This window comes from Brassica napus (genome assembly GCF_020379485.1).
Source record: "Brassica napus cultivar Da-Ae chromosome C7 unlocalized genomic scaffold, Da-Ae chrC07_Random_14, whole genome shotgun sequence".
In the NCBI taxonomy this organism is placed as follows: domain Eukaryota; kingdom Viridiplantae; phylum Streptophyta; class Magnoliopsida; order Brassicales; family Brassicaceae; genus Brassica; species Brassica napus.
Window position 1 is genome coordinate 385 of NW_026014324.1, and position 27105 is coordinate 27489.

The following is a 27105-nucleotide window of genomic DNA, read 5'->3' on the forward strand; positions in this document are numbered from 1 at the left end:
CTGGAAATTACTTCCGCTGGGATCATGATTCCGTCCAAACGAGGCGAAGGGGGTTTCTCCCGTAGCCCGTAGGGGTGTACGATAAGCTACTTTCCTGTCACAGTCCTAGTCCCTTTTCCCTTCTAAGCGCTTTTTACCCGCCAAGGACGGTTTTGTTAATCGTCTCTGCCTGGCCGTTACATTGTGGATATCTAGGAGTTGACTTGTTCAGCCGTATCTTCCACTTCTCGCAGAATGCTTCAAATCGCGTAGAGATGAACTGAGATCCGTTTCTGTTACGATTTCGTAAGGGACCCTGTGCCTGGTGATAATGTTCTTCCATACGAAGCTCTCGACTTGTACGTCTTTGATACTTGCGTAGGATTCTGCTTCTGCCCACTTTGAGAAGAAATCCGTAAGGACCAAAAGGAAGCGTTTCTGTTTTGAATTGTGTAAAGGTCCGACGATATCCATGGACCATCGTATAAAGGGATACGGAGATGAAATAGACGAGAGGACCTCCGCAGGTTGATGGATGGTGGGCGCGTTCCTTTGCATTTTTCTTCATTTTCGTGCGAATTTTTCGTAGTCTTTGATCATAGTTGGCCAGTTATAACCGTGGCATTTTATTTTGACTGCGAGTGACCTTCCACCAGAGTGGTTTCCGCACGATCTGGAATGGACCTCGTCCATCACTTTTCTTGCTTTCTCTCCCTCTGCTCAGGTCATGAGTGGGCCGGAGAATCTCCATTTGTAGATTTCTCCCTCTACCCGTTACATATCGTGCGGCTTGGGTTTTAATTTTGCGTGCCGCCCATTTCTCGGTGGGCAGCGTTCCGTCGGTTATGTAGGCTCGGATCGGCTCTAGCTATGGCTGGCGCAACCATATTCCGGCTGATCCATCTTTCCTTCTGTTGGATCTTCGATTTCCCTCCGCATCTTCGATTTGTCCCCAAATCAGATTGGCGATCACCGGCGGTCCGATGCTCGGATGTTCAATGAATTCCACGGGGATTACCCGTTTTAGTCCTGGATCCGAGCTTGACGCGAGCGCGGCCAAGGCATCTGCCTGGGTATTTTCCGAGCGAGGAATTCTAGTGAGGGCGCATTGGTTGAAGTCTTGGGCCAGGTCCTGGACGAGTTTTAGATATGCATCCATTCTTTCGTCCCTTGGCTCGTATTCTCCGCTGTATTGATTTGCGACTAACTGAGAATCGCAGTAAGCGTGGATGTTGCAAATCTTCAACCCATGGGCTAGTTGTAATCCTTCAATGAGTGCTTCATATTCAGCCTCGTTGTTTGATGCATGGAATTCTAACCGAAACGACTGCTCCAAGATTTCCCCGGTGGGCGACGTGAGCCGACTCCCAATTCCGGATCCTTGTTTGGTCGATGATCCATCGACGTGAAGAACCCAAGTTGAATCTGGTTCCGTGTTTGTCATATCTCCCGTGGGCAATTCTACTAAGAAATCTGCTAGGACCTGAGATTTTGCGCAGGTTCTTGGGCGGTACTCGACATCGTACTCGCTCAGTTCGATTGCCCATTTCGCGAGCCGTCCTGACTGACTCGGACTGTGCAGAACCGTGCGCAGGGGAAAGGTGGTGAGAATCACTATGGTATGAGATTGGAAATATGGCCTGAGCTTTCTCGCCGAGGTTACAACAGCGAATGCTAGTTTTTCCATCAAGGGGTACCGCGTCTCAGCGTCCAGCAAGGTTTTACTCATGTAAAAGATTGGTTTTTGTTCACCCCGTTCTTCTCTGATCAAAACGCCACTTACTGCTGTTGCGGAGACCGCGATGTATAAGAATAGAGGTTCTCTCCCTCTACTGATTTTGCAAGAACAGGAGGAGTGGCCAGGTAACGCTTCAGCTGTTGGAAAGCCTTTTCGCACTCTTCCGACCATTCGAACTTTTTGTTCCCTTTAAACGTGTCGTAGAAAGGCAGGAACTTGTCCGTCTAACGTGATATGAAACGGTTCAAAGCTGCGATCCTTCCGGTTAGCCTTTGGACTTCTCGTGTTGTCTTTGGTGAGACCATTTCTATCAGTGCGTTTATCTGTTTGGGGTTGGCCTCAATCCCGCGACACGTGACGTGACCATAACCGAGAAACTCTCCTGATGCGACTGCGAACCTACATTTTGCCGGTTTAGTTTCATGTAGGTTCAGCCTTGCGAAGCACTCTTCCAAGTGATACGTGGTCGTGTTTGTCAAGGGATTTTACGAGCATGTCATCGATGTACACTTCCATAGTCTTTCCGAGCTGTTCGGAGAACATTCGATTGACAAGTCGCTGGTAAGTAGCACCCGCATTCTTGAGACCGAAAGGCCTTACCTTGTAGCAATACATTCCGCGGTGGTGATGAATGCGGTCTTGTGGCGATCGTCAGGATTCATCATGATTTGATTGTACCCGAAGAAGGCGTCCATGAATGATAAAAGTTCGTTCCATGCTGTTGCTTCGACCAGTCGGTCAATGTGCGGAAGTGGAAAGCAATCTTTGGACAGGCCTTGTTGAGATCGGTGAAGTCGACGCATACTCGCCATTTTCCGTTTTTCTTTTTGACCACGACGGGGTATCTGACTTCTGTTATTGACCCTACTTTGAGGAGTTTCTCAACTTTCTCATTTACCGCTGTAGCACGCTCTGGTCCTAGCTTCCGTCTTTTTTGTTTTACGGTTTTGTAGGTCGGGTCAATGTTGAGTTCGTGACATGTTATGCCGATGTCGATTCCTGGCATATCCTCTGCGGCCTCAGCGAACGTATCGAGGTTCTTTTCAAGACAAGCCATGAGCTCTGTTCTCAATGGTTTCAGAGGTTGGCTCCGATCTCGACGCATTCGTTCTGGGCGGGATTCGTCGAGACAGACCGAGATTACAGGTTCGCAAGTTGGTTTGCGCTTCCCTTCTAGAGCTTCGACCCTCTGTGACTGCCAGAAGACTTCCGAGTCTTGCTCTGGGGGCGCCCTCGTCGAGAGCCAGCTTTCTTTTCTTCTTGTGGGAGCTTAGATCGCAAAGTTCTTTCTTTTTAACTCAGCGGCGAAACATACTTGTGACATCCTGTGGTCTCCTTGAATTGTTTCGACTCCATGAGGGGTCGGAAATTTAAGGCATAGGTGGAATGTCGATGGGATCGCTCTCATGGAATTCAGCCATGGAGTTCCAATGATTATATTGTACGATGTTGGGCGATCGACGACCAAGAATTCCGTGATATTTACGACGCTCCCAGCTTTAACCAAGAGGTTGATTGAGCCGAGGGTCATAGTAGTGTCTCCTGAGAGTCCGAAGATTGGACTGGGACCTTCCGTGATGGCGCACAGGTCGATTTCCATTCTCTCGAGGGTTCTTTTATAGATAATGTTGGCCGAGCATCCGGTGTCGACCAACACTCTTGCTACGTCGATGTCCTGGATGGTCAGTTCGATGACAAGGAGATGGTTGTGAGGTTTGACCTGGTCAGCCGTTGCTCTGTCCTTGAAAGAGACTACATCGTGAGCTACTGGAGCGGACATCTTGTATCTTTAATCGTTTGTGATTTTTGAGTTAGAGAATTCGACCCCCCCTACTTCTAGCGCCAAACTGTGGGAACCGGAATTCACACCGTCGATTTTAATGAATAAGTATGGAGGAAAACCAAGAAAACTCTCGATTTTCCCTGAAGGTCCGAATTCTCTGCGTAATCACTTTCAGAGCGTAAAAAGATAGATAGCAAGATAAAGATAAATAATCGCTCGGAGGCGTTTTATTAATGAAATAGTATGAATACATGACTTCTCCGAGAGGAGTAGATATATGCTTACTAGAAAAAAGCAGAACAGAAAGGCGGCAAAACGTTCTAAGCCTTGCATAGCTAGTCTAACCACCTAAGTTCTAAGTTCCCTAAGCTAGCAGGAGTTCTCTAAGTCTAAATTCTCGGATCCCTTTTCTTCTACTCCAGCTCTCCTTATATAGTTGTTTTAGGTCAGTGGCCCATTTACTCCTTGGCCTTTGGGCCCAAGTTTATCTCTTTTGGGAATATTCCATTTTTTGTCGATCTTTGTAGTTATCCTCGATTCCTGATATTTATCTTCGAAAACTTAACGTTTATCCTACTTCTACGAGTTAGGATAAACCGTCATAATTCCCATTGGGCTCGGGTCCCTTCTAAATCGTAGATTAGCCTCTAGACACGTTTAGATCCTCTCGGGACGTTTTTAGGCCTTCGGGCTTTTCTACGATTTTAGTCGTAAAACTTCGAGAGTAACTCTCGATCGAGACGGAACGAGAGGTATATGATCCAAAGTCGGATATCACAACTATATAGAGGACACGAGAGTCGAAACGAGTCGAACTGGCCGAGATTGGATTGTCCTCCCGCCCAGGGCGAGGTGAACCGGGCGCGGATCGTCTTCGCCCATGGGCGAGGTGACCGTGGTGCTGGTCGTTCCCGCCCATGGGTGAGGTGACCTTGGTGATGGTTGTCCTCGCCCATGGGCGAGGCGGACAAGTGAGAACGGTCCGGTTCTCGGGTCTGACCTGTCTCTTTTCGTACCGATCTTTCCGGAAACCCTCGTCCATAAGTATTTGTATTATTCCGATCTTTCTTTCTTGAAGTCTTTCGTGAAGAATTTGCTAAAATGATAATCTTAGCCATTGATTTCGAGATAACCGTTTTCGACCCCAACACCTATTCCCTTTGCTAAGGCATCAGACCGTTGCAAGGGAAGAGGAGGCGCATGTGAAAGGCTGGAGAAGAGCTGGATAAAGCAAAGGGAGCTTTATGCACAATGAAGAAGCTTATTTGATTGTTTGAATTAAAGCAAACCTTATCTCTTGTAATAGTGCCTCTTTATGAAACCCTCATCCTAGTGTTGCCTCCTCATATATATTGTAAATTCTGATCAGATTAATAATTAAGAAGTTTGGGATTATCTTTCTAGACTCTCTCTCTTGTTCATGATGATTCTTAAATACTCTTAAACATGATTACTACATAATCTCTCTACAAATCTCCCATTAATCTTCTCTAATCTACCTTAATCTCTCCATACCTACTCTATTCTCTAAAATCATATATCCTACTGGAAGGCTTGGCGTTCAATGGAAATTGCTTTGGAATATGCCAAAGGAAACTCACTAGGCTCTTACAATCTACTTCCTGATTACCTCCATAAACTAGCAGAAGAAAACCCTGGAACCCTAGCCGAGATTGAAACTGAATACAACGAGAACATAGGAAACAGGTTTAAATACATGTTTCTAGCTATGGGTGCTTCTATTATGGGATTTGAGCACATGAGAAAAGTTGTAGTTGTCGATGGAACCCATTTGAGAGGAAAATATGCTGGGTGTCTTCTAACTGCATCTGCCCAAGACGGCAATTACCAAGTGTTTCCACTAGCCATTGCTATCATCGACAGAGAAAATGATAACTCGTGGGAGTGTTTCTTCAAAATTACAAGCATTCGTTCCAAATACACACAATATCATGTTTGTATCTGATAGACATTCATCTATCTATTACAGATTGGCCAAGGTAAGTAAAGGCTTTATAATATTACATAACTGGTTTTATATCCGGAAATTATATGTATGAATGATAATATTGTTATATCCGGAAATTTAAAGTTTTGCCGGATAATGTATCAGGCTTATCCAGAAGCAAAACACTGTGCATGCATCCTTCATTTAAAGAGAAATATCAAGACTTATTCCAAAGATAAGAATCTAGGATTCTTGGTTGCAAAAGCTGGAAGGGCATATAGGTTGGCTGACTTCTACAAGATTTTCAATGAGATAAAACATGTCAATGCCTCTTGTGCATATTATCTAATTGGAATAGGATTTGAGCATTGGGCACATTCCCATTTCCCCGGACGTCGTTACAATATTATGACGAGTAACATTGCAGAATCATGGAATGCAGTGCTTCGTGAGGCCAGAGAATACCCTATGTTGGCCCTTGTAGAATTTATTAGGGCAAAGCTAATGTCTTGGTTTTCTACTAGGGGCTCAACAATCTCAGCAAGTTTAGACAATTTCACACCGAAAGTAATGGAAATTCTCGTAGTTAATTTCGAGTCTTCGGCAGGTTTCGAAGTGAAGAAAATAAAACACTTGGAGTATGAAGTACGGAACAAGGAAGAGTGTTCTTTCCACGTCGACATTTCCAAACGATTTTGTTGTTGTTTTGAGTTTCAACTCCTCGAAATTCCTTGTCAACATGCAATAGCAGCGGCCATCGTAGCCAAGGTAAAAGTCGATTCATTGGTAGCTGAAGAGTACACCCAGAATGCAATGGTTGCTGCCTATGTGGGCAGTGTCGCTCCAGTGATTCATACCGATAATATCATAGAACTCACTGGTCAATTGTCAGAGTTAGATATGCTTCCACCATCTAGCAGGCGTCCCCCTGGCCGTCCACGTAAGAAACGTTTCCTATCTCGTGGCGAAGTTCGTGTAAGTACTTTAAATAATTTATAATGTCTAATTATATTATGGTTAATATGTTTTTTCGTTGAATTAATTATTTATTTTGTACTGTTTAATAGATGAAGACACCAAGAAGACATACTGTATGTAGTCGTTGCAAAGGTTGTGGTCACAATCGTGCAACATGCAAAACCCCTATCAGTTAAGATGTGTTACTAATAGAAAGGGATATTCCCGGTGATGGAGTTGTACGGAAAGAGGAAGGATAAAGAATTAAGTTTGTTAAGCCAAACAACTACTATCTGTTTATATCTAATATGTGATTACCTATATGGCGTGAGAGCTGTAGTTGTGATGGAATACTGGTTGTTAAATAAATTAATGAAATCCCTTTCTATATTAGTCTTGCATTTTAATATCCATAACGAGGGAATGTTATATATATCCGGTTATGCATAGTAACATATTATACATGGTTGAGGTGTTGGTTGGGCCTCCTAAAGTCTAATACGTTTATAATTCATATTTCCCATTCCCAACTAAAACTTCTCGAAAGATGTTATGTAATTTTGTTTGTGTATGTTGTCAACATGATTTGATTATTGCAAATTTTGTATATGATCAGAGGATATCTATCTAATCCAATGTATATATAAAACAATTATAGCGAGTTTGATTAATGACGACTCTCGTTAATAATAAATAAACTATAGTGTAGGAATTAATAATTCATATTTGGAAATCAACATGATTATAGGTTCCTTAATGCCTAACCTAATATGACAATATGACAAAACGTAAATCATATAATTAGACTACTCAAGGGAAGTCTTTCCAAGTCAGGCGCGTGTATGACTAATAACATATGCTTTTGTTTCGTTTGCATGTAGTGGAATATTTTTGTCATATGCATCAGAATTCGAATCTCATCATGATATCTATACTAGAGTAGCCAGCTAAGATGTTTATTATATTTCCATATATGGAAAAATTTGATCTTATCTGCGTACTTGTTTACTTTCTTTGCCTAATATCCAAGAAAACTCAATACTATTTCCTCTCACACCTCAACAACTAAAATCTTTCTTTTTAAGATGTCGACACCTCTGCGTGTGAGTTTATATCACAGAGCATGGCAGCGTAACGATGACGGTTATTGGATTTTCCAGAGAAAGCCGAGCGATCTCGAGTATACAGTGTTGGTTAAACCGAACGAGAGTTTCGATGATTTGGAAACTATCATCCGAGATCGTTATAAACTAAAGCCTAAAACACCCTTGCGATGGCTTACCACCCCCCATAATGGATGCTTGAACTAGATGGGACTCGGAGGCCACCGATTACTGTGAGTACAACTTCCGAAGTAGAAGCTATGATGCATCTCCGCTCAGGGTTCACAGATCTAAAACTTTGCATTTCATCTGGATACGAAGATGTTGGCCATTTCCAGTTTCTCAACAAGACAACGTTTACCGTCGGCGGTGCAACATTTGTGTTCAATGGTTATTAACCAAATTTGGAAAATGTATCGTAGGTTTAGTTTATAAAAAACGTTTTTATTCGTAAAATGTTTTTGTAGGTTATAATGATCGCGAACTCTTCGGCAGCAAGGATGTTCTTGAAGAGATATTTACCGAACATGAGATGGTTTCAATCTAGAGGGCCCATCTTAAAATTACAAACGCTAGGCAAAACCGACAAGAAAACGCCGCTGAATCAAGTGTGTCATCAAACCAGTTAACCGAAGAAGGTTAGTTACAGATAATCATACGATTTCTAAAATGATTATGCTAGGTTGTTAATTATCTTTTAATATTTTAGATGCATCTGGATCATCTCCGTCACTTCCTGGAGAGTAAAGCAATCGGTGGCTATGTTCGTGGGCAGAAGCAATAAAAAATAACATCAGTTCAAGTTGTTTTCTTAAATCGTATGGTCTATTGTTCCGTTTTAAATTCTGAATAATGAAAGGCTGTGGTGTCTTTATCTAAGGATTTCCTCTGTTTCGATTGTTATGTTTGTCTTCTTCTTTGGTTTCGTGTCTGTATGTCCCAAACTTATCTTTTTTCATATGTAATATAATCGTTTCGAACTAGTTACAATTGTCGGTGAATGTGGTTTTTCCTAAGATGTAATACCACTACATCTTACCTTGGAATTCAAAATACAGTACTCTATTACCTTTATGTTTACAATTACCCATTACTAGTTATATTGGTTCAGGATAAGATAATGGTCACAACTTTAATATCTGATAATCATCATTGTAGCTGGAGAGGCGGATGATTATATAAGGTGCAGAATACATAATCCCATTAACATAGATCGTATTAAATTGTGTAATTTTCAATCAGCAAACTTTAACAAAATTAATTTTGAAAATTTTGTTCATATCAATTCTCCAATTAGACCTGTCAGTATAACGGCCAAAATAATGGGAAATTTGTCGTTTGATGATCATCAAACCACAATATCTGACTTTTCTAAGAAGTTTTATGTTAACAATTAGTTAAATTAAAGTTAAATTATAGCCAAATAAACATCAATCATGTGAACGAAGATGTGTGTTATCATTATAGATGACCACTTAGTTGGCTCCAATGATCCTTTGTTGATCTCGGCTAATTATCCGGATATTATTCGCTATATCGGTAGCTATTAATAATATCCAGCTTAACTGATCAAAAAAATAAACTTATTGTGTTTCATAATCTGTTTCACTTGTTCATACCTATAATTTGCATATACGGAACTCGAATAATCAATTATGTAAAAGTGTACATACATGACATACTAATATAAATAATTATACTCTAGGAAAACAAATAGACAGTTCTCAAACATCGCATTCGTCTTAAATCCTTACTTGGAAAACAGAGTCTAATGTAACCAATTCTACAAATTCAATGTATAAACAACAAACTAGAGTTTCATGTGGTACTCATAGAGCATAACAGCGACCCTTTGCGCCTCAGAAGCTAAGATATGGGGTGCGATACAACGAAATATTTCAATTCCAGAGAGAGAATGTGTCTTCATTAGCAAAACCGACGTTAACGAAGAATCTGCTGATATGATGTTCTGCGGAACGGTTTTTGCTCTTTCAACAACCATTGGCATCAGTTGAGAATTTGAAATTTGCAGCCCAGCTTGTTTCATTAGGTAAGGAAACATCTCTGATATTGGTTTAAGTTCAGAACTCATCGAAGCTTCACTCCTTAGCGAGGTGTTGCAATAAAAAACTGTAATGATCCAAGAGGAAGCATCCACACACAAGCTGACCCAGTGTTTCTTATCCAGATTAAAAGGGAAATATAAATGATAGTGATCAGGATGATGGTCCATCACCTCTCCAACACTTTTACCAGACCCTTTGTGAACATATGTTTTTCCTTTGCCGGTATTTTGGAGAATTTGAAGTAGTTCCTAGACACAGAGGCAACGAACTTGGTATAAAAAAATACCAACTTTTTGCCCTCGACCGAAAGAGACTGCTTAGCATATGAAAAGCTAAGATGCTTCATGAGTACATCCATCACCTACAAAGAATTATATTAATAGGTGGAGCAATTTTTAACGATAACAAAGAAGATTTTACTACCTTTGAAGAGTATGGCCTGGCCTTTTCGACAATGTCAATAATGTCTTTGTTTGAAACTTGACACCTTCCAAGATGAATAACACTAGTATGGATATTAATATATTAATAGACACAAATAGATCTTAATATATCTGGATAGAAATAAGATAATCGAATAACTTACAAATGGGATTTCAGCTTTGGGCAAGTTTTGTATACTTTTGTGTATATTCCCAAGAATCAGCTTTGCCATACACAACCATTTGGGATTCCCTTGCTCTATTTAATATATCTGGACTACACTGGAAAACATCAACGAGGCCATGGGTAACTGTTTTTTGTCTTTTGCCTCTCCTGCATTCTTGTAAATCAAAAGGATTATCTTTTTCCACTGCGACTTGTTCAGCAGCCGACCCGTTCACCAGGTCATCATTGTTATCTTCCTGGGACAAACCAAGGGAAACGACGGAATCTCAATAACCTGGAACAATTCCATCTCAGAAATCTAAAACGATAAGTCCTAGTGTTATAATTTTAACCACCAAACTAACAAAGTTAAAACTACTATGGATTTTACATTTTGTACCTGCTCTACGGAAGTTGACGGAAGCAACGTTGGATTCAGAAAGTTTCGTAGCCGCAAACTCTTTCTACGTTGTGGGAGCTTAGCCTGACTGTCTTTTTCGACCGTTTCTGGCTCTTGAGAGGATCTACCGTTAGTGTGATCCTGTCTTTCTTCCTGTGACAAACCAAGCGAGAATGATGAATTCTCAATAAATGGGAACGGATCCCTCAGGGCCATCTAAATAATATAAGTCTTAATGTCAAGAAAACCATTCGGTCTAGAACAAAGTTAAGTTTAACAGCAAAGAAACAAAAAAAATTTACCTCTAAACTTCCGGTTTGGAGACTTTGGGTAGCTACCTGAAAATAAAGGCACTATGTTAATATCCAAAGCTTTATTACCATAACCTAATTGAAACGTCTACTATCATTAACTGGGGACCAAAACTTTACCGTCTTTGACGCTGGAGGATGTTCCATTTGATTGTCCAAAGATGTGACATTGGGAGGGGAGTTAATCCAGATATATCTGCCGACAAACCTCTGATTGGAGAATCCTATTACTTAAACACGTTGCATTAATATAGAACTTTGTCAAATATTTTGAAATTTTAGTACTCATACGAGTAAATATATAACAAATTAAAAGAGTGGATTAGTAATGCAAAAAGTATGCTTACATGTATATCACCCTCGGGAAAATGTGGTGGTTCATCCTGAACAAATGTTTTCTCACTTGGTTGAACCTATATTTTACAAGATATTTAGCTCGCAAATAACAACATTAATGAAATAAGCATACTGTATCCGGAGAACTAAAATATTAACCAATATGCCAAACGCTTATGGGATATATATCATAAATCCGGAAAACAAACTATTGTTTTGGATTAATTTCTCGACCAAATATTCGAGCGTCGACTATTACTGCTGAAAATATATATCACTCTAACACAATGTTTGAACATTAAAGCACAACCAATGGTATACTCATCAGGCTGTTTGTTTCAAGGGAGGACCCTAGATTAGCCAGGGCATCGGCTTGCGAGTTTTGTTCCCTGGGGATTTGAGAGAGCTTGTAACTCTTTAACTTCTTGAGGAGACACTGGACGACCGCCAGATACTGGATCATGTTGTCGTCCTTTGCTTGGTACACTCCATGTACCTGGTTGACTATTAGCTGGGAGTCACCGAAGACCTGGATGTTTTCTGCCCCCATCTGATGGGCGAGTGTTAGCCCACCGATTAGGGCCTTGTACTCGCTTTCGTTGTTGGTTGCTTTGAAGTTGCATCTCACGGCCCTTGAGGCCGTGTTCCCTGTCGGGGAGGTAAGCACTATTCCTACTCCGGCTCCTCTGACGTTGATGGATCCTTTGACGTGCAGGACCCATTCTCCCTCTTCCTCCCTCTTCCTTTTTTGCTTCGGAGGCGCACTTCTTGCTCCAGAGCCGGGAGCAAGGTCGGGGAGAATTCAGCCACAAAGTCTGCCAGAACCTGTGACTTTATAGATGTGGTAGGTCGAAAGATTACGTCGTACTCCCTTAGTTCCACAGCCCATTTAGCGAGGCGTCCGGAGATTTTGGGCTTGTGGAGAACCAACTTTAGAGGGAAGGAGGTGACTACCACAATTGGGTGAGCCTGGAAGTGGCGTCGCAGCTTACGAGCGGCGACTATCAGGGCTAAGGCCAGCTTCTCTAATTGGCTGTAGCGGGTTTCCGCATCCAGGAGAGCCTTACTTACGTAGTAGATTGGTAGCTGCTTGCTTGCCTCCTCGCGTATCAGGACGGCGCTTACGGCGTGCTCCGAGACTGCCAGATATAGCAGCAGAACCTCACCGAGTAGTGGCTTAGATAGGCGAGGAGAAGTGGTGGGATATGCCTTTAGCTCATGGAGAGCGGATTCGCACTCTTCCGTCCACTGGAAGTTCTTTTGGTTTTTGAGAGTTACAAAGAAGGCATGAGATCTGTCTGAGAGTCTGGAGATGAATCTACTCAAGCCGCCATTCTTCTCTGTTAGCTTTTGGACCTCCTTGACGTTCTTCGGGGAAGGGATCGAATGAATGGGCTTGATTTTCTCCGGGTTGGCCTCGATCCCCCGGTGGGTTACAATGTTCCCGAGGAACTTGCCAGAATTGACCCCGAATGAGCATTTAGTTGGGTTGAGCTTCATGTTGTACTTCCGGTGAGTGGAGAAGGCTTGTTGCAGGTGAGATATGTGGTCCTCAGACTCTAGGGACTTGAACAGCATGTCGTCGATTTAGACCTCCTTGGTTCGTCCTATCTGGTCGGCAAACATCATAGTCACCAGTCGCTGGAGGTTGATCCCGTGTTCTTTAAACCAAAGGGCATAACCTTGTAGCAATAGATCCCTCTAAACGTCATGAAAGATGTTTTCTCCTGGTCTTCTGAGTGCATGAGTATTTGATTATAGCCGGAGAACGCTTCCATGAAGCTCATCAGCTGATGACCCACGGTAGCGTCAACCAGCTTGTCGATATGAGGCAGAGGGAAGGGGTCCTTAAGGCAGGACATGTTGAGGTCTGTGAATTCTATGCAGACTCTCCACTTCCCATTCTTTTTCTTGACTTCCACGACGTTGGCTAGCCATTCCGGATATTGTACCTCGTGAATGAACCCCGCGCCGAGCAGGCTTTTGACTTCATCGTTGATGATTTCGTCCCTTTCGGGAGCAAACTTCCTCCTCTTTTGTCTGACGGGTTGATATAAGGGATCTACCTGCAGATTGTCCATGATGATATCCATGTCGATCCCAGGCATATCTGCGTGAGACCAAGCGAAACAGTCGGAGTTAGACCTGACGAAGTCTATTAACCTCCTCCTTAGTCCTTCGGTCAGCTTAGAGCCGATTTTGAGATGTCGGGTCTGATCTCCTTCGGTTAATTGCACGTCATCCATTTCTTCTATCTCCGGTTCCTCGTTATGGTGAGCTGGAGGCTTGCTCTGTAATTGCTATAAGACCTTGGTCTTTCCCTTAAAGTTAGTCTGGTAGCAGAGGCGGGAATACTCTTGTTCCCCTCTTATTGTCCTTATGCCCCAGGGTGCAGGGAATTTCACCATCTGGTGAAGAGTCGAAGGGATGGCTCCCATGCCGTGAATCCAGGGCCGTCCTAGGATCATATTGTAGGATGAGTCGCAGTCAACATCAAGGAACTTGGTTGACATGTTGAGCCCTTCAGCATATACTGGGAGGGTCAACTCTCTGGCGGTTTGCTTGACTTCTCCGCTGAACCCTATGAGTGGGGTTATCCTTAGAGTTAGAGTGCTTTCCTCCAGTCCTAGATCCTTGTATGCGGCCTGGAAGATGATGTTGTCGGAGCTTCCATAATCTACCAGTATCCTTTTCACCAGGCAGTTCGCTACAGTGAGCGATATAACCATGGCATCATGATGGGGGGTGAGAATCTTTTCCTCCTCCTTGGCCATGAAACTTATTTCGTCCGTACCCAAGAGCAGCATTTCGGCTTGGCTGCCTCTAGGCCGTTCTTGGCGTTCCAAGTGCTTTTCTTCGCGGGTGCGTGGCTTATGCCGCTGATCTCCGAACTGCCTAATATGACATGTGATATCATTCCTGTCGAGGTGGCGAGACGGGAGCAGCTTCAGTGGGCTTTCTCGTTGTTTCCTTGCTTAGATGGCTCTTGGCCTTCTAGGAATGGAACTCCCTGAGGTGTCCTTTCTTAATCAATTCGTTGACCTCGATCTTTAGTGCGACGCAGTCCTCTGTTTTTGTGACCATGGTCTCGGTGGAAGTCAAACCAGAGACCAGGGTTCCTGAAAGAATCGGGTGCTTTCATCTTCTGAGGCCACTTGACATGTTGTGCCCATCTGCCTCAGAACATTTATCCGCTACGGCCTTGAGACGGAGAGGTGAGAGATGTCAGGCCACGTGGACACAGCCATCCCTTCTTACTTCTCGATCGGCAGGTTCTGGTATCTGTGATAGACCACGGATTTTATCCATTATTAGCCATGGTTTATAAGTGTCTTAAGATATATTTACTATTATATAGAGTTTATTAGAGTAATTACAGGTTCAGGTACTAACTAGAAGAAAATGATGTATTTGGAGCTATTTGGAGATCTTTTGAGCTTTGCTGGAAATAGGAGGTGGTCGACGATTACCAAGAAATATCGACCGACGGTTTCCAAGAAATATCGACCGACGGTTGCCAACAAATATCGATCGATGTTGAGCTCTTCTCATCGATCGACGGCGAAGCGACCCGAGAGTTAATGACAAATTAGAAGATTTCAAGTTTCACAAAGTTTCAATAATTATTTCAATAATACATCTTAAGTCTATGGCCGTCTGTTAGGCTATTTATTAGGGTTTTGTATCATTTTAGAGGCAGACTTGCTTAGAGACCTTTTTAGACCTAATTTGAAGGAAGCAAGAGGCCACCATTGAAAGGAGAGAGCTTAGAATTGGAGAGATAGAGCAGTACTACAAAAAACAGAGAAGCTCTTGAACTCCCTTCCTTTCACTTATTATGTTGCTTACTTTTATTGTGTATTTTATTTAAGTATTATTCAAACCATCATAACTATGTGTTTCATGAATATGTCTGAGTAGTCCATATTGTTAGATTTAGGTTTCTCAATAGGTTGATAAATGTATTACTGACACAAACAATTGTTAGGGTGTTTAAAAATATATTTCTTCATCTAGTTGTGCATTAAGCTAAGTTAGGATTGATCACCCTTTAAACTTAGATCTTACAATTAATTGATATCAAGCCATTGCTTGACTCAATACCTGAAAATAAACTAGTATGATCTAACTGACGAGTGTTGATCTAGTGAGTTAGAGAATATAAATCAAATTTGTCCGTAAAGTTTTCTGGAAGAAGTATCGATCGACGCAGCGATAGCCCTGTCGATCGATATTTTGAAAGGTGTATTGATCGATATTCGGAACGAATTATCGATCGACACTTTCTCGTGATTGACATACGAGAGTTGAAATCCGAGATCCATATTAGATAATTAGATTGATTATATCTTAGTTTGAATTCAAGAACAATTATTATCAATAAACCCCTAAAAATCCAATTTAAGTTTTATTTGTCATGCCTGAGAATATACCTGAATCTAGTTATTCTCCCAACTGTTAACAACCTCAAAACAAATCAATCGAGCAATAAACTTGCTCACAAATCACAAATCCATTTACTGCTTTAAAACCAATAAACCAATTAATCTAGCCTATTTGAAAGACCATAATCTATTGTGTAATCCTAGAGTCTATGTGGATTCGATCCCTAAGTACTACATTTGAACCTCTAATTTGAGAGAGAAATGTTGGGGTCAAAATCGGTCACGACGGAATCAATGTCTGAAAGTCCGTAAAAATCGGCATGAACGTTTTTACTAAATATAAATCTTAGAAAAAGATTTATTTTTACGAAGAATCTTGCGGAGAAAACACATTCACAAAAATCAGAGAAAGACGCGAACAAGAATGCCGCATAGCAACCAGCGGAAAAGCTGGTCGCTACGTAGCGACCGAGCTCTCACCGAAGCTCGGTCGCTGTTGGGGTCGAAAACGGTTGCGACGAAGTTAACGTCCAAATCCCCGATGAAGAAAACGAAAAACCTTCTTCGACAAACACTTTTTCGAAATAGATTCTTCTTTACGAAAAGCTTTACGGAGGAAACGCGAGTCATCGAACAAGAGCTCGAAAAGGGTCACTCCGCAACGACCGAACGTGTGTTCCGCTCGGTCGCTACGTAGCGACCGAGCTCGAGCCGAAACGTCGATACGACATTAGTCCATGCATTCTCGTCTACCCTTCGATGCTATCTCCCGAAGACCGTAGCGAACCCATTTCACGTTCCCCGCCATTCTAAGTTATCGATCAAACTTTACCGTAAAAACCGCGGAAAGTTCGTTCTTTATCGAAAGAAGCCGTAATAAACCCTTCGAGTCAAAACACGGCCCAAAAGGACCTAAGACATGACTCGAGGCCCGACTTACGATTTCTTAACCAACAGCCCGTGAGCCGCATAGCGGTTTACGCTTGGTTCGCAAGGAAAGATAAATGTCAAGTTTCCGTGGATAAATACGAAATTTTGAAGATAATTACGAAGATCGAAAAAAAAAAATGGAATATCTCCATTTTTATGCTATGGCAGCTTAAGGGCAGAAGAGGAAAGCGTAAACCGACCTTGGAGCCAGTATATAAGGAGTCCTAGGCGAGAGGCATGGGAGAGGACTTTTCTCAGAGCAAACTTAGCACTTAGAGAAATTAGGCAACTTTCCGTTTTTGTTATTTCGAGCTGCGACTCAACTAGGTTTTGCAGTCTTAGGTTGTTAGAACTAGTAATCTCGCCGACAGCTCTCGTAGCCAAGGCTTCTACCTTGTTGTAACGCTCATATGCGGATTCAGAATAAAACTCCTTTTGCTCTTTTTTACGATTTCTTATTTCTTTTCGTCTTTAATTGCGTGTTCTAATTGCTTGGCGTGTGGTTTAACAAATATCCGGAACCTCTGGGAAATTAGGGTTTTCCTAACTTTCCTAATTTAAACGGAAATCGACAGTGCGAATTTTGGTTCCCACAGTTTGGCGCTAGAAGGAGGTGGGGGTACGGATTACTCTAACTCAAAGCCGCAAAACGCTTGATCAAAACAATGTTTGGAAATACGAAAGAGAAAATGGCAGTTCGCAATAACGCTGGTAAGAAAACTCCAGCCGCCACTGCGCCTATGGCCAACGCCTATGAAAACGCCACAGTTCTTGAGAAAATCGAAAACCTTGCTGCGACTTTTCGCCACAGGAAGTGCAATGAAACGAGCTCGCGATTTCTCTTTTTAAACATAAAGGGAAACGATAAATCTTATCAAACCCCATAAGTTTGCTCATTACCGAACAAAAGAAATCTCAATGCGTAAGGTTTTACCAAAACACGTTTTCCAAAAACATTTCCCAAAAACCGCAGAAAACCTCTAGGCTAATCGCGGAAAAAGGAAGCACAACAAATCGATTACACAGCTCGGTCGCTACGTAGCGACCGAGCAAGCACACAGCTCGGTCGCGACGTAGCGACCGAGCTCCAGCCAAGCTCGGTCGCTACGTAGAGCTCGGTCGCTACGTAGCGACCGAGCACGCACACGGCTCGGTCGCTACGTAGCGACCGAGCTCAAGCCAACTCTCCACTCGCTACGTAGCAACCTGTCAGGCCTAAAAAGGGTCCTCCTTTGCGTTCTCTTTTAAATCCTCATCGTAACGCTTTTCGTTTCGTCTCAATCGGAGTTTCCGTTGAGATATAACGACGAAAACAAGTAGGACCCTTCTTGGCTTGCTTCCACTCGCTACGTAGCGACCTGTCAGACCTCCACTCGCTACATAGAGACCTGTCAGGACTCATAATAGTCCTCCTTTGCGTTCTCTTTTGAATCCTCATCGAAACGCTTTTCGTTTCGTCTCAATCGTAGTTTCCGTTGAGATTTTACGTCGAAAACAAGTAGGACTCTTCTTGGCTTACTTCTACTCTCTACATAGCGACCTGTCAGACCTCCAGCTCGCTTCATAGCGACCTGTCAGACCTCCAGCTCGCTACATAGCAACCTGTCAGGCCTCAAAAAGCTCCTCCTTTGTGTTCTCTTTTGAATCCCGATCGAAACGCTTTTCGTTTCGTCTCAATCAAAGTTTCCGTTGAGATTTTACGACAAAATTAGTAAGACTCGTCTAAACTCCTTCGCTTGCTCCTACTCGCCCTTACCTCCATCTTTGTGTTCTCCTTCAAATCTCGATCGAAACGTCTTTGTCTCGTCTCGATAGGAGTTACCATTGAAACTTTACGATAAAAAAAAAAAAAAAAACCGCAAGGACTAGTTTTCTCGCGTGGATTCAGATTAATCGTATAATACGGCAACAGTTAACTTAACACCTTAGCCGCCTCAACTATACGATTACGTTGAACCTTTTTATTGACTTCGTATCAGTCAAGTTCGGAAAATAAATGTCAAGTTTCAAAGGATAAACGCCAATATCGAAAATGGCGAACATACACAAGAAGAGGAAGGGGAAATGAGCAAGCAAAACTGAGAAGAGACAAAACTGCATCTTCGAGAGAACTAAGGTATTTGCGATTGAAATTTTTGAAATCAGACTTGGAGTTTTCGTAGGAAATTACTAAGAAATAAAAACGCCTTTGAGACTGCCAAAAAACTTTAGGGAACGTAAAACCTAGGTGGATAGTCTAGCGAACTAAGTCTTAGGTGATTTTTCCTGTCTCGATATATTGTCCCATAACTGTTCGTCCAGATCTTGCAAACCGATCAAACCTCTCCGAAAATCGAGAAACGATCGCCACACATATCAAGCTCGCTTCCTAAGGAGAGAAAAAACTAGAGACATGAACGTCATCTTAATACCGATTCGTTTCTGGCAATTCACTCGGAACCGACATATTCCAAGTCTTCAACCTGGAAACAACCAAATCACAGTCCAAGTGTCATCTTCAAACCGACTCGGACTGTCGATCATTCTATTCCTCGAGAAAAAAAGGGACGGAGTAGGTGCGTATACTATACTCGTATACTCACATACTTCAAAAACATATTCAAACAATGCGATGTCTCGTCAAGATCAAGAAAACGCTTTCGACAAGAAACGCTTTCGACCAAGCAAACTCTCGTAGAAATATGCGGAGAAATATTCATACAATGCGATGTCTCGTCAAGATCATCCTAAAAGCAACAACAATCTGAGATTCGTCTAAACACTAGGAACTAATCCAAACCATGTTGGAAAAATTCTCAAAGACTATACAGCATCTATCATCGCAATCATTCGTTTAGAAAACCTCTGCCAAACTTCAGAATGGAAGCCGATGATTTGCTGAAGTCATAAAGATCTTTTCCGATTTGATAAAACGAGTTTCGTATAAGAATCATTATACGAAAAATCTTCAGGCATCAAAGCATCACTCTCATTTTCCGTTGAACCAACCGACTCAAGGAAAAACATCAAAAACATTTGCGACAAAGCAAAATCAAGAACAAAAGTAACAGAAATACGACAAAGAGAACACGTCCTCCCCGCTCGTCGACTAAGTCTATCGCTTTTTAACTAATTCATTGAAGAAACCTGCAAAAACGTTTCGCGACTAGATCTCGGTGAAATAACCTTTGGTAAAACTCCATGAGTGACTCAGAGAAACTTTCACCGAAGAATAAAAACAAAAGCAAAAACGTTTCTCAAAAATCTGCGGAAACATCGTTATTTTGACATCTCCATATGTCGCGTCAATTTAAAAAATTCGTAAAAACCGGTCGCCCGTTACTTACGCAAAAAATCCTTCGTATAATCAGATCATGTCATACGAAGTAACTTTCGAAAGTAAACGTAACAGGTTTTACAAAAAGGTACTTTCCTTATAGCAAAAAACCAGCTGTATGATCCGACATTGGACGACCAATACAAACTTTACTTCCTCGCACCACGATCTGAAAGGTCTCATTCTTTAGCCCCGCGACTCACTTGCATTCGCTCTCATTCCGCTTGGTCACGTCCGAGCAGGAAATCATCCCGCAACTGACTCCGCACGGGCTCTGTATCGAGCTTCTTAGGCTTTATCTCCCTCAGAAACAAAGGAAACAACTTCCATACGAATAAAGGAAACATTATACGAAACTTTCATCGTATAAACTTTCATCGTATAAACAAAGGAAACAACTTCCATACTCGGCCTATCAATCTCGATAAAAGCCATTTGTCACTCGCCCAATTACGCCTTTCCTTCGAAGCCGAACTAGGTAACAGCATACCCTTTAAGGACGATTCTAACTGACTTGACCTTATTGACAGCACGAAAGTGTCATGGTCTAATCCTTTGGCAACAACGTCCTTGGCTATAAAGCTGAGCACATCCTTCATGCAAAGCCAAAACAATTGAGCAAACACCGCTCCAATAACTTGACGGCTAAACGGTAATCCGGAATTTGTCTTGAAACGCCAAGTAACGATTACACAAACAATTATCGTTCCACCCAAAAACGGGAATCATACGGTAAATTCGTCATAAGAAAACTCAGTCCTAACAACCAAACAGTTACCGGAAAGGTTCCACTTGTCAAAAATCGACCAAGTTCCATATACTACGATTCACTTTAAGCCCGCTATGTTTTACTCGTAAAATGCTGCATGTAAGGAAAACTCGTAACAGAGCTCCTATAGCTATACGGAACATCCTCAAATAGACACGAAAGAAATCTCGGAAGGCCAACACCACACAAAGCACGGTATAGGAGGATGCCTCTTTCCGGAGACAAATTTACGCGACCCCTTGGTCCTAACTCCCCGATCGCAAATCAAATCCAAACAGGAACAACAATTCTGGCTGCGAACATCCGTAGTCAAACCAGAATGTTTCCCAAACGCAGGGCTAAGACTAATCCCTTGCAACATCGCGAAACATCTTCAAGCCCGCGAACATTTCAAGTACGAAACGCGGCATACGGAAGAATAACAAATCTTCAGCATCGCGAGACGTCGCAAACGCCTGAAGATTCATTCTTCGACGAAATTTCCTTCCTCGATAAAAACACTTTCTTGGAAGACCAGACAGTCATACGCACTAACATCTTCTCAAAACATATCCTTCGCGAAGACCCGAAACGGTAATTTTAACCATTAAGTTTGTTGCTGATCACAACAAACTCTTAACGTCCTAAACAGACTTAGCCATCTCGTAGGGATGACTCCCGTACATCCGACACAAGGATAATAGCGCTATAAAAGAAACCCAAAATTTTTTCAGCACTTCCAGGAGGTTTAAAAATTGTCCTTGGAGAGATGCTCAGTTCCAACCATACAAGTCGTATAAGCCGAGAACCTATCGCGGACTTTAAATCGGTATGGAATCAGGATGAAACTGAAACGGGATACGTAAGTCGAATTAGTCGTCGCACCCTCTAAAACCAGGAGTAAACCTAAGTCTTGCCCTAAACCCAGCGAACTGGTCTCTAACATCTCTAGGCATAGTATCAAAAACCTTGATACGAGATCCCAAAATTTGTCTCTTTGCCAATATTAGAGCGTCTTCAGAAATCCCGCAAGTTTACACACTGCGGAAAACTCTCGAAACAGATCACGGATATAGTAGTTCACACAGAGTTAGATTACGAGATGACAACTCGTAGTCTTCCTTCTACACCCATATAAAATGCCATCGGCAGCAACACGCCTGATAACCTCTACATAAAAACCAGACGGCAAAGGTCTCGCTGGAAAACTAGTCATACGAACCTTAACTCCAAGACGAACTACGAAAGGCTTGATCCCTTCAACAAGGGTACGTAGGCAGCCGTCATAAGGCGCAGCCCCAATCTTATTCTGCCTAACTCACCTAACTTGCCAAGCCACTCGCTAAACCTCACGCTAGAAGCTCATGGTTCTAACGAGCTGGGGGGCTAACTGTTGGGGTCAAAATCGGTCACGAGGAATCAATGTCTGAAAATCCGTAAAAAACGGCATGAACATTTTTACGACAAATTAATCTTAGAAAAAGATTATTTTTTACGAAGAATCTTGCGGAGAAAACACATTCACGAAAAATCGGAGAAAGACGCGAACAAGTGGTTGCCGCGTAGTAACCAGCGCAAAAGCTGGTCGCTACGTAGCGACCGAGTGTTGGGGTCAAAAACGGTTACGACGAAGTTAACGTCCAAATCCCCGAAGAAGAAAAACGTAGAAACCTTATTCGACAAATACATTTTCGAAATAGATTCTTCTTTACGAAAAGCTTTGCGGAGGAAATGCGAGTCATCGGACAAGAGCCCGAAATGGATCGTTACGCAGTGACCGAACACGTGCTCCGCTCGGTCGCTACGTAGCGACCGAGTTCGAGCCAAGGCTCGATCGCTAAGTAGCGACCAAACGTCCATTCCGCTCGGTCGCTACGTAGCGATCGAGCTCGAGCCGGAGCTCGGTCGCTACGTAGCGACCGAGCTCGAACCGAAGTTCGGTCGCTACGTAGCGACCGAGCTCTTCCGAAACGTCGATACGACATTAGTCCATGCATTCTCGTCTACCCTTCGATGCTATCTCCCGAAGAGCGTAGCGAACCCATTTCACGATTCCCCGCCATTCTAAGTTATCGATCAAACTTTACCTTAAAAACCACGGAAAATTCGTTCTTTATCGAAAGAAGCCGTAATAAACGCTTCGACTCGGAAGACGGCCCAAAGGGACCTAAGACACGACTCGAGGCCCAACTTATGATTTCTTTGCCGCATGACGGTTTACGCTTGGTTCGCAAGGAAAGATAAATGTCAAGTTTCCGCAGATAAATACGAAATTTTGAAGATAATTGCGAAGATCGAAAAAATGGAATATCTCCATTTTTATGCTATGGCGGCTTAAGGGCAGAAGGGGAAAAGCGTAAACTGACCTTGGAGCCAGTATATAAGGAGTCCTAGGCGAGAGGCATGGAGGAGGATTTTTCTCAGAGCAAACTTAGCACTTAGAGCAATTAGGCAACTTTCCGTTTTTGTTATTTCGAGCTGTGACTCAAGGTTTTGCAGTCTTAGGTTGTTAGTACTAGGAATCTCGCTGATAGCTCTCATAGCCGAGGCTTCTACCTTGTTGCAACGCTCATACGCGAATTCGGAATAAAACTCCTTTTGCGCTCTTTTATGATTTCTTATTTCTTTTCGTCTTTACTTGCGTGTTCTGATTGCTTGGCGTGTGGTTTAACAGATATCCGAGACCTCAGGGAAATTAGGATTTTCCTAACTTTCCTAATTTAAACGGAAATCGACAGTGCGAATTTCGGTTCGCACAACCTGTAAATTAAAGGGAGGTGAAGAAGGAGAATCAGTAACAAAAGAAAATAAAAATGACTTAGTCTCAAGCAACTGACTAAATCTCAATGTTCAAATCTACTCAGAATTTGGCAACGGCGCCAATTTGATGTTAGGAGTTTTCAAGGCTCCTAAAACAAATGATGTAGTATAAAAGATTGTCGAACCAATTCTAAGGGATTCAAGCACTGAGAGTTCATGTACTTGCTTAATCTAAGTGCAACCGATGATTAAAAAGGTTTTCTAAACTAACGATTAATGTTAATGCAGTTGCAGAATAATAAAAACGATAAATGAAACGACTTTCTTAACTAAGGGAAAAGAGAACTCATGGGCATAGGAATTAGACCTCGGGTGATCAAGTTTCGAACTAAGGATGGCAAAACGAACAATCAAACTATCAACCTTAAGCTTAGACACAATTCTAAACAGACTCTATGTCTAGATGAATGTTCATTTACTAACACATTTCAAACAACAAATGTCTTTGGTTGAACAATATGAAAGCAATCATTACTAGCAAGTCTAAAGGCTATCTTAGCACTTCTAACAACAAATGTCTTCGGTAAAATATGCTAAAAGCTTAGAAGAGTTGTCTAAGGCATTTTATCAAATACCTTTTGGGTGGGAAATGCCTAAAGGTCAACTTTTGAGTAGCTAACTCATAAGAAGCATTATGAATACTCTACTAGCAAGGATTAAGAATGATCTACGCTAAAACATCTTAGTTCTAACCTAATCACCCTTAATCTCCCTAACCCATGAATTCAAAAGGTGATTACTCACTAATCTCCATGATTCCTCTTAAACCCATATTGAATTTCAGATTAATCATGTAGAGGAATACAGAGAATCGATATGAAAACAACAGGATTGCAATACAGAAAATCGATTGAATCCAAAGAGATGAACTTTCCGAGAGGTTTTTTTTGTTGTTTTTCTTAAACATAGGTTTAGAAAGTGTAAAACGTGCATAATGAAATGACCAAAAGGCCCTTGAGTAGAAATGAATTCGGGTAAACAATAGGTCGGGAGCGACCTCCAGTAGAACAGGAGGAGCTGGCCGAGAAGCAGGCCAGGATCCACTGCGGCCAACACAGACAAGGTCGCAAGGCTGCCAGAAATCCTGAAGAGATCCACGATCTCCGCGAGTACATCGCGAAAACCCCAACGGAGGTGAAAGCGGTGAAATCACAAATCCACCACGCGACAAGCGCTGCGCCTGAGATCGACAGACTTCTCAAGGAAGCACGTAAAACCCTGTTCACTGCCCGGATTACTGAGACCAACGTCTTGGACCCGGGGAAGATCAAAATTCCCAGCTATGATGGCACCACCGACCCGAAAGCGCACCTGCAGTCTTTCCAGATCACGATGGGGAGGTGCAAACTCAAGGAACACGAACGAGACATTGGCTACTGCCTCCTCTTCGTCGAAAACCTCAAAGGAGCCGCGCTCGAATGGTTTTCTCGCCTAAAACGAAATTCCATCGGAAGTTTCCGCCAACTTGCTTCAGAGTTTCTCAAAGTAGTTTTCCATGTTCATGGACAGAGAGACCTCGGACGTCGATCTCTGGAGCCTATCTCAAAGAGAAGAGGAGCCACTTCGCGAGTTCATGAACAGATTCAAGCTAGTAATGGTAAGAGTCACCGGGATCAGCGACAAAGTGGCGATCGATGCTCTGAAGAAAACTCTCTGGTACAGGTCGAAATTCCGGTAATGGGTATCCCTCGAAAAACCGAGAACGATTCAGGATGCTCTTCATAAGGCAACAGACTTCATCGTAATGGAAGAGGAGATGAAAATCCTCTCCCAAAAGTACAACCCGCAGAAGACGCCCACGAAAAAGAAAAGTTCTCAAAACGACAAGTATGTCCACCACGAGGAGAAGACATCCAGGGCGAGCACAACTACACTATCAATTCTGAACAAGGGAAGACCTCCGGAAACACCTGGTCCAGGAACCAGTATAAGGATAACTCCTACTGTGAGTTCCACCAGACCAAAGGTCATTCCACTACGAACTGCAAAGTTCTCGGCGCAAGGCTAGCCGCAAAACTCCTCGCTAGTGACCTCTCGAAGGTCACTAGCATAAAAAACCTCATCCTGGATTCAGACCGCCCTCCCAGGACTGATAAAGAGTCTCCCGAGAGGGACGCATGCGCAAATCAGTCTGGCGAAAAACGCGGAAGAAGGCAGGATGACCTTGGAGACAATAGTACCCGCCGGAGGATAAACATGATCATTGGAGAATCGCAATTCTACAGCGACTCTGTTTCGTCCATCAAGGCCTACGGAAGAAAGGCGGAAACAAGTTCTAACTGGACGACTCGGTCCCTGACCGACAACGCTCCAAACGATACGATTGTTTTCGAGGAAGAGGAAACCGTCGGACTCGATAAACCTCACTGCGACCCGCTGGTCATCGACTTGGTGATTCGAGACCTCAAAGTGGGAAGAATCCTCATCGACACAGGCAGCACAGTTAACTTCATTTTCCGCGACACTCTCCGGAGGAAGAACATCGAACTCGGGGAGATCATCTCAGAACAAAAACCACTGACCGTTTTTTAGGCACAACATCAATGACCCTCGGATCGATTAAACTTCCGGTCATGGCAAAGGAAGTCACGAAAATCGTTGACTTCGCTGTAGTCGATAACACAGCCATCTATAATGTTAGAATGGGAACCCCATGGATCAATGCAATGAAGGCGGTACCGTCGACTTACCACCTTAGCATCAAGTTCCCAACTCCAAACGGAACAGCAGTAATCTGGGGATGCCAGAAACAATCTAGGTTCTGCTTTTGGCCGAGCATAAGCTACGACAAACTCGGAACACCCTGCGGTTAGCCCGAAGCGAGTCAAGAAAACTCAGAGTACTCCCGAAGGTTCCACGAAGAGCGATTCGTAATCAATCGCCCAGGAAACGGCTCCGGACAGCGACGCAATCCCGGAGTCCATCGCCCTACCAGCGGAAAACCCGACTCACGAAACGGCCGCCGATTTAACTAAAGCCTCAACGGCCGAAGTAGCAGAAACGGCCCTATCCAACGAGTAGGAACGCCCGCAACAACAACGCAGAACTACGAGATTGCTTGATCCTCGAAAGAGGTACGTAGGCAGCTTGTCCTATTGACAAGTTCAGCTATCCCCCTCTCCAAAAGGGGGGGGGGAGTGGGTACGTATACTCATACACTCCCACAAAGTTCGGAATATCCACACATGTATTCGATATTTTTGAAACTTTTCCAATAAAACTCATTTTATTACGGTCTCCCGATTCACTTGCAATAAGCCACAACAATCGGAGATTAACCTTAGAAACACCCAAAACAAGGGTCTCCAAACACGCATACCTTTCAAGCAGTCCTTGGATGGGAACTAACTTAAACAACAATCACTGCGTATACATCTTCTCTAAAAACGAAGATCGTAACTTTCTCACTACAAAGGATATACCTTTCGGAAAAAGCGAGACGTCGTAAATATTTTTGAGAGACATTATCCAGACACAATGACCGTCTGCGACCCTAAAAATTGCCCGTCAATTGGCCCCGACGGACAAACCAAAAAACGTTCTAAAAAAAAAGAACTCGTAGTCTAACCTTTCGTAAAAGTAAAGGTTCTCTTACATCCGACGAGGATACCATAGTGCGCTATACAAGAAATCCGAAATTTTGGTCAGCGCTCCAGACGGTCTCTGGAGAGAGTGCTCGGTTCGTTCCATACAAGTA

The 27105-nt window shown here is 42.8% G+C and overlaps 2 protein-coding genes across 2 annotated transcripts; one reads left to right on the top strand and one right to left on the bottom strand.

The window, feature by feature from the left end:
- The first annotated feature begins 5064 nt into the window (after positions 1-5064).
- On the top strand, positions 5065-6602 carry LOC106349583. The gene is made up of 4 exons (XM_048770948.1): positions 5065-5399; positions 5491-5500; positions 5614-6423; positions 6516-6602. Exons 1-4 carry the CDS (start codon positions 5065-5067, stop codon positions 6600-6602), a joined length of 1242 nt encoding a protein of 413 aa, XP_048626905.1.
- Positions 6603-10394: 3792 nt separating this feature from the next.
- LOC125594968 lies at positions 10395-11759 on the bottom strand. Its single transcript, XM_048770949.1, has 5 exons — positions 11531-11759; positions 10994-11097; positions 10865-10900; positions 10563-10715; positions 10395-10457 (listed from the first exon to the last, which is right to left on the bottom strand). Exons 1-5 carry the CDS (start codon positions 11757-11759, stop codon positions 10395-10397), a joined length of 585 nt encoding a protein of 194 aa, XP_048626906.1.
- Positions 11760-27105: the final 15346 nt, after the last annotated feature.

Excerpts from the sequence above, each read along its gene's own strand:
- LOC106349583 (XM_048770948.1), top strand. The coding sequence starts at position 5,065 with ATGGAAATTGCTTTGGAATATGCCAAAGGAAACTCACTAGGCTCTTAC. Across the intron at positions 6,424-6,515 it reads TATCTCGTGGCGAAGTTCGT|ATGAAGACACCAAGAAGACA; the intron begins GTAAGTACTTTA and ends ACTGTTTAATAG.
- LOC125594968 (XM_048770949.1), bottom strand. The coding sequence starts at position 11,759 with ATGGGGGCAGAAAACATCCAGGTCTTCGGTGACTCCCAGCTAATAGTC. Across the intron at positions 11,098-11,530 it reads TGAAACAAACAGCCTGATGA|GATTCTCCAATCAGAGGTTT; the intron begins GTATACCATTGG and ends TTTAAGTAATAG. Across the intron at positions 10,716-10,864 it reads TCCAAACCGGAAGTTTAGAG|GAAGAAAGACAGGATCACAC; the intron begins GTAAATTTTTTT and ends GGTTTGTCACAG.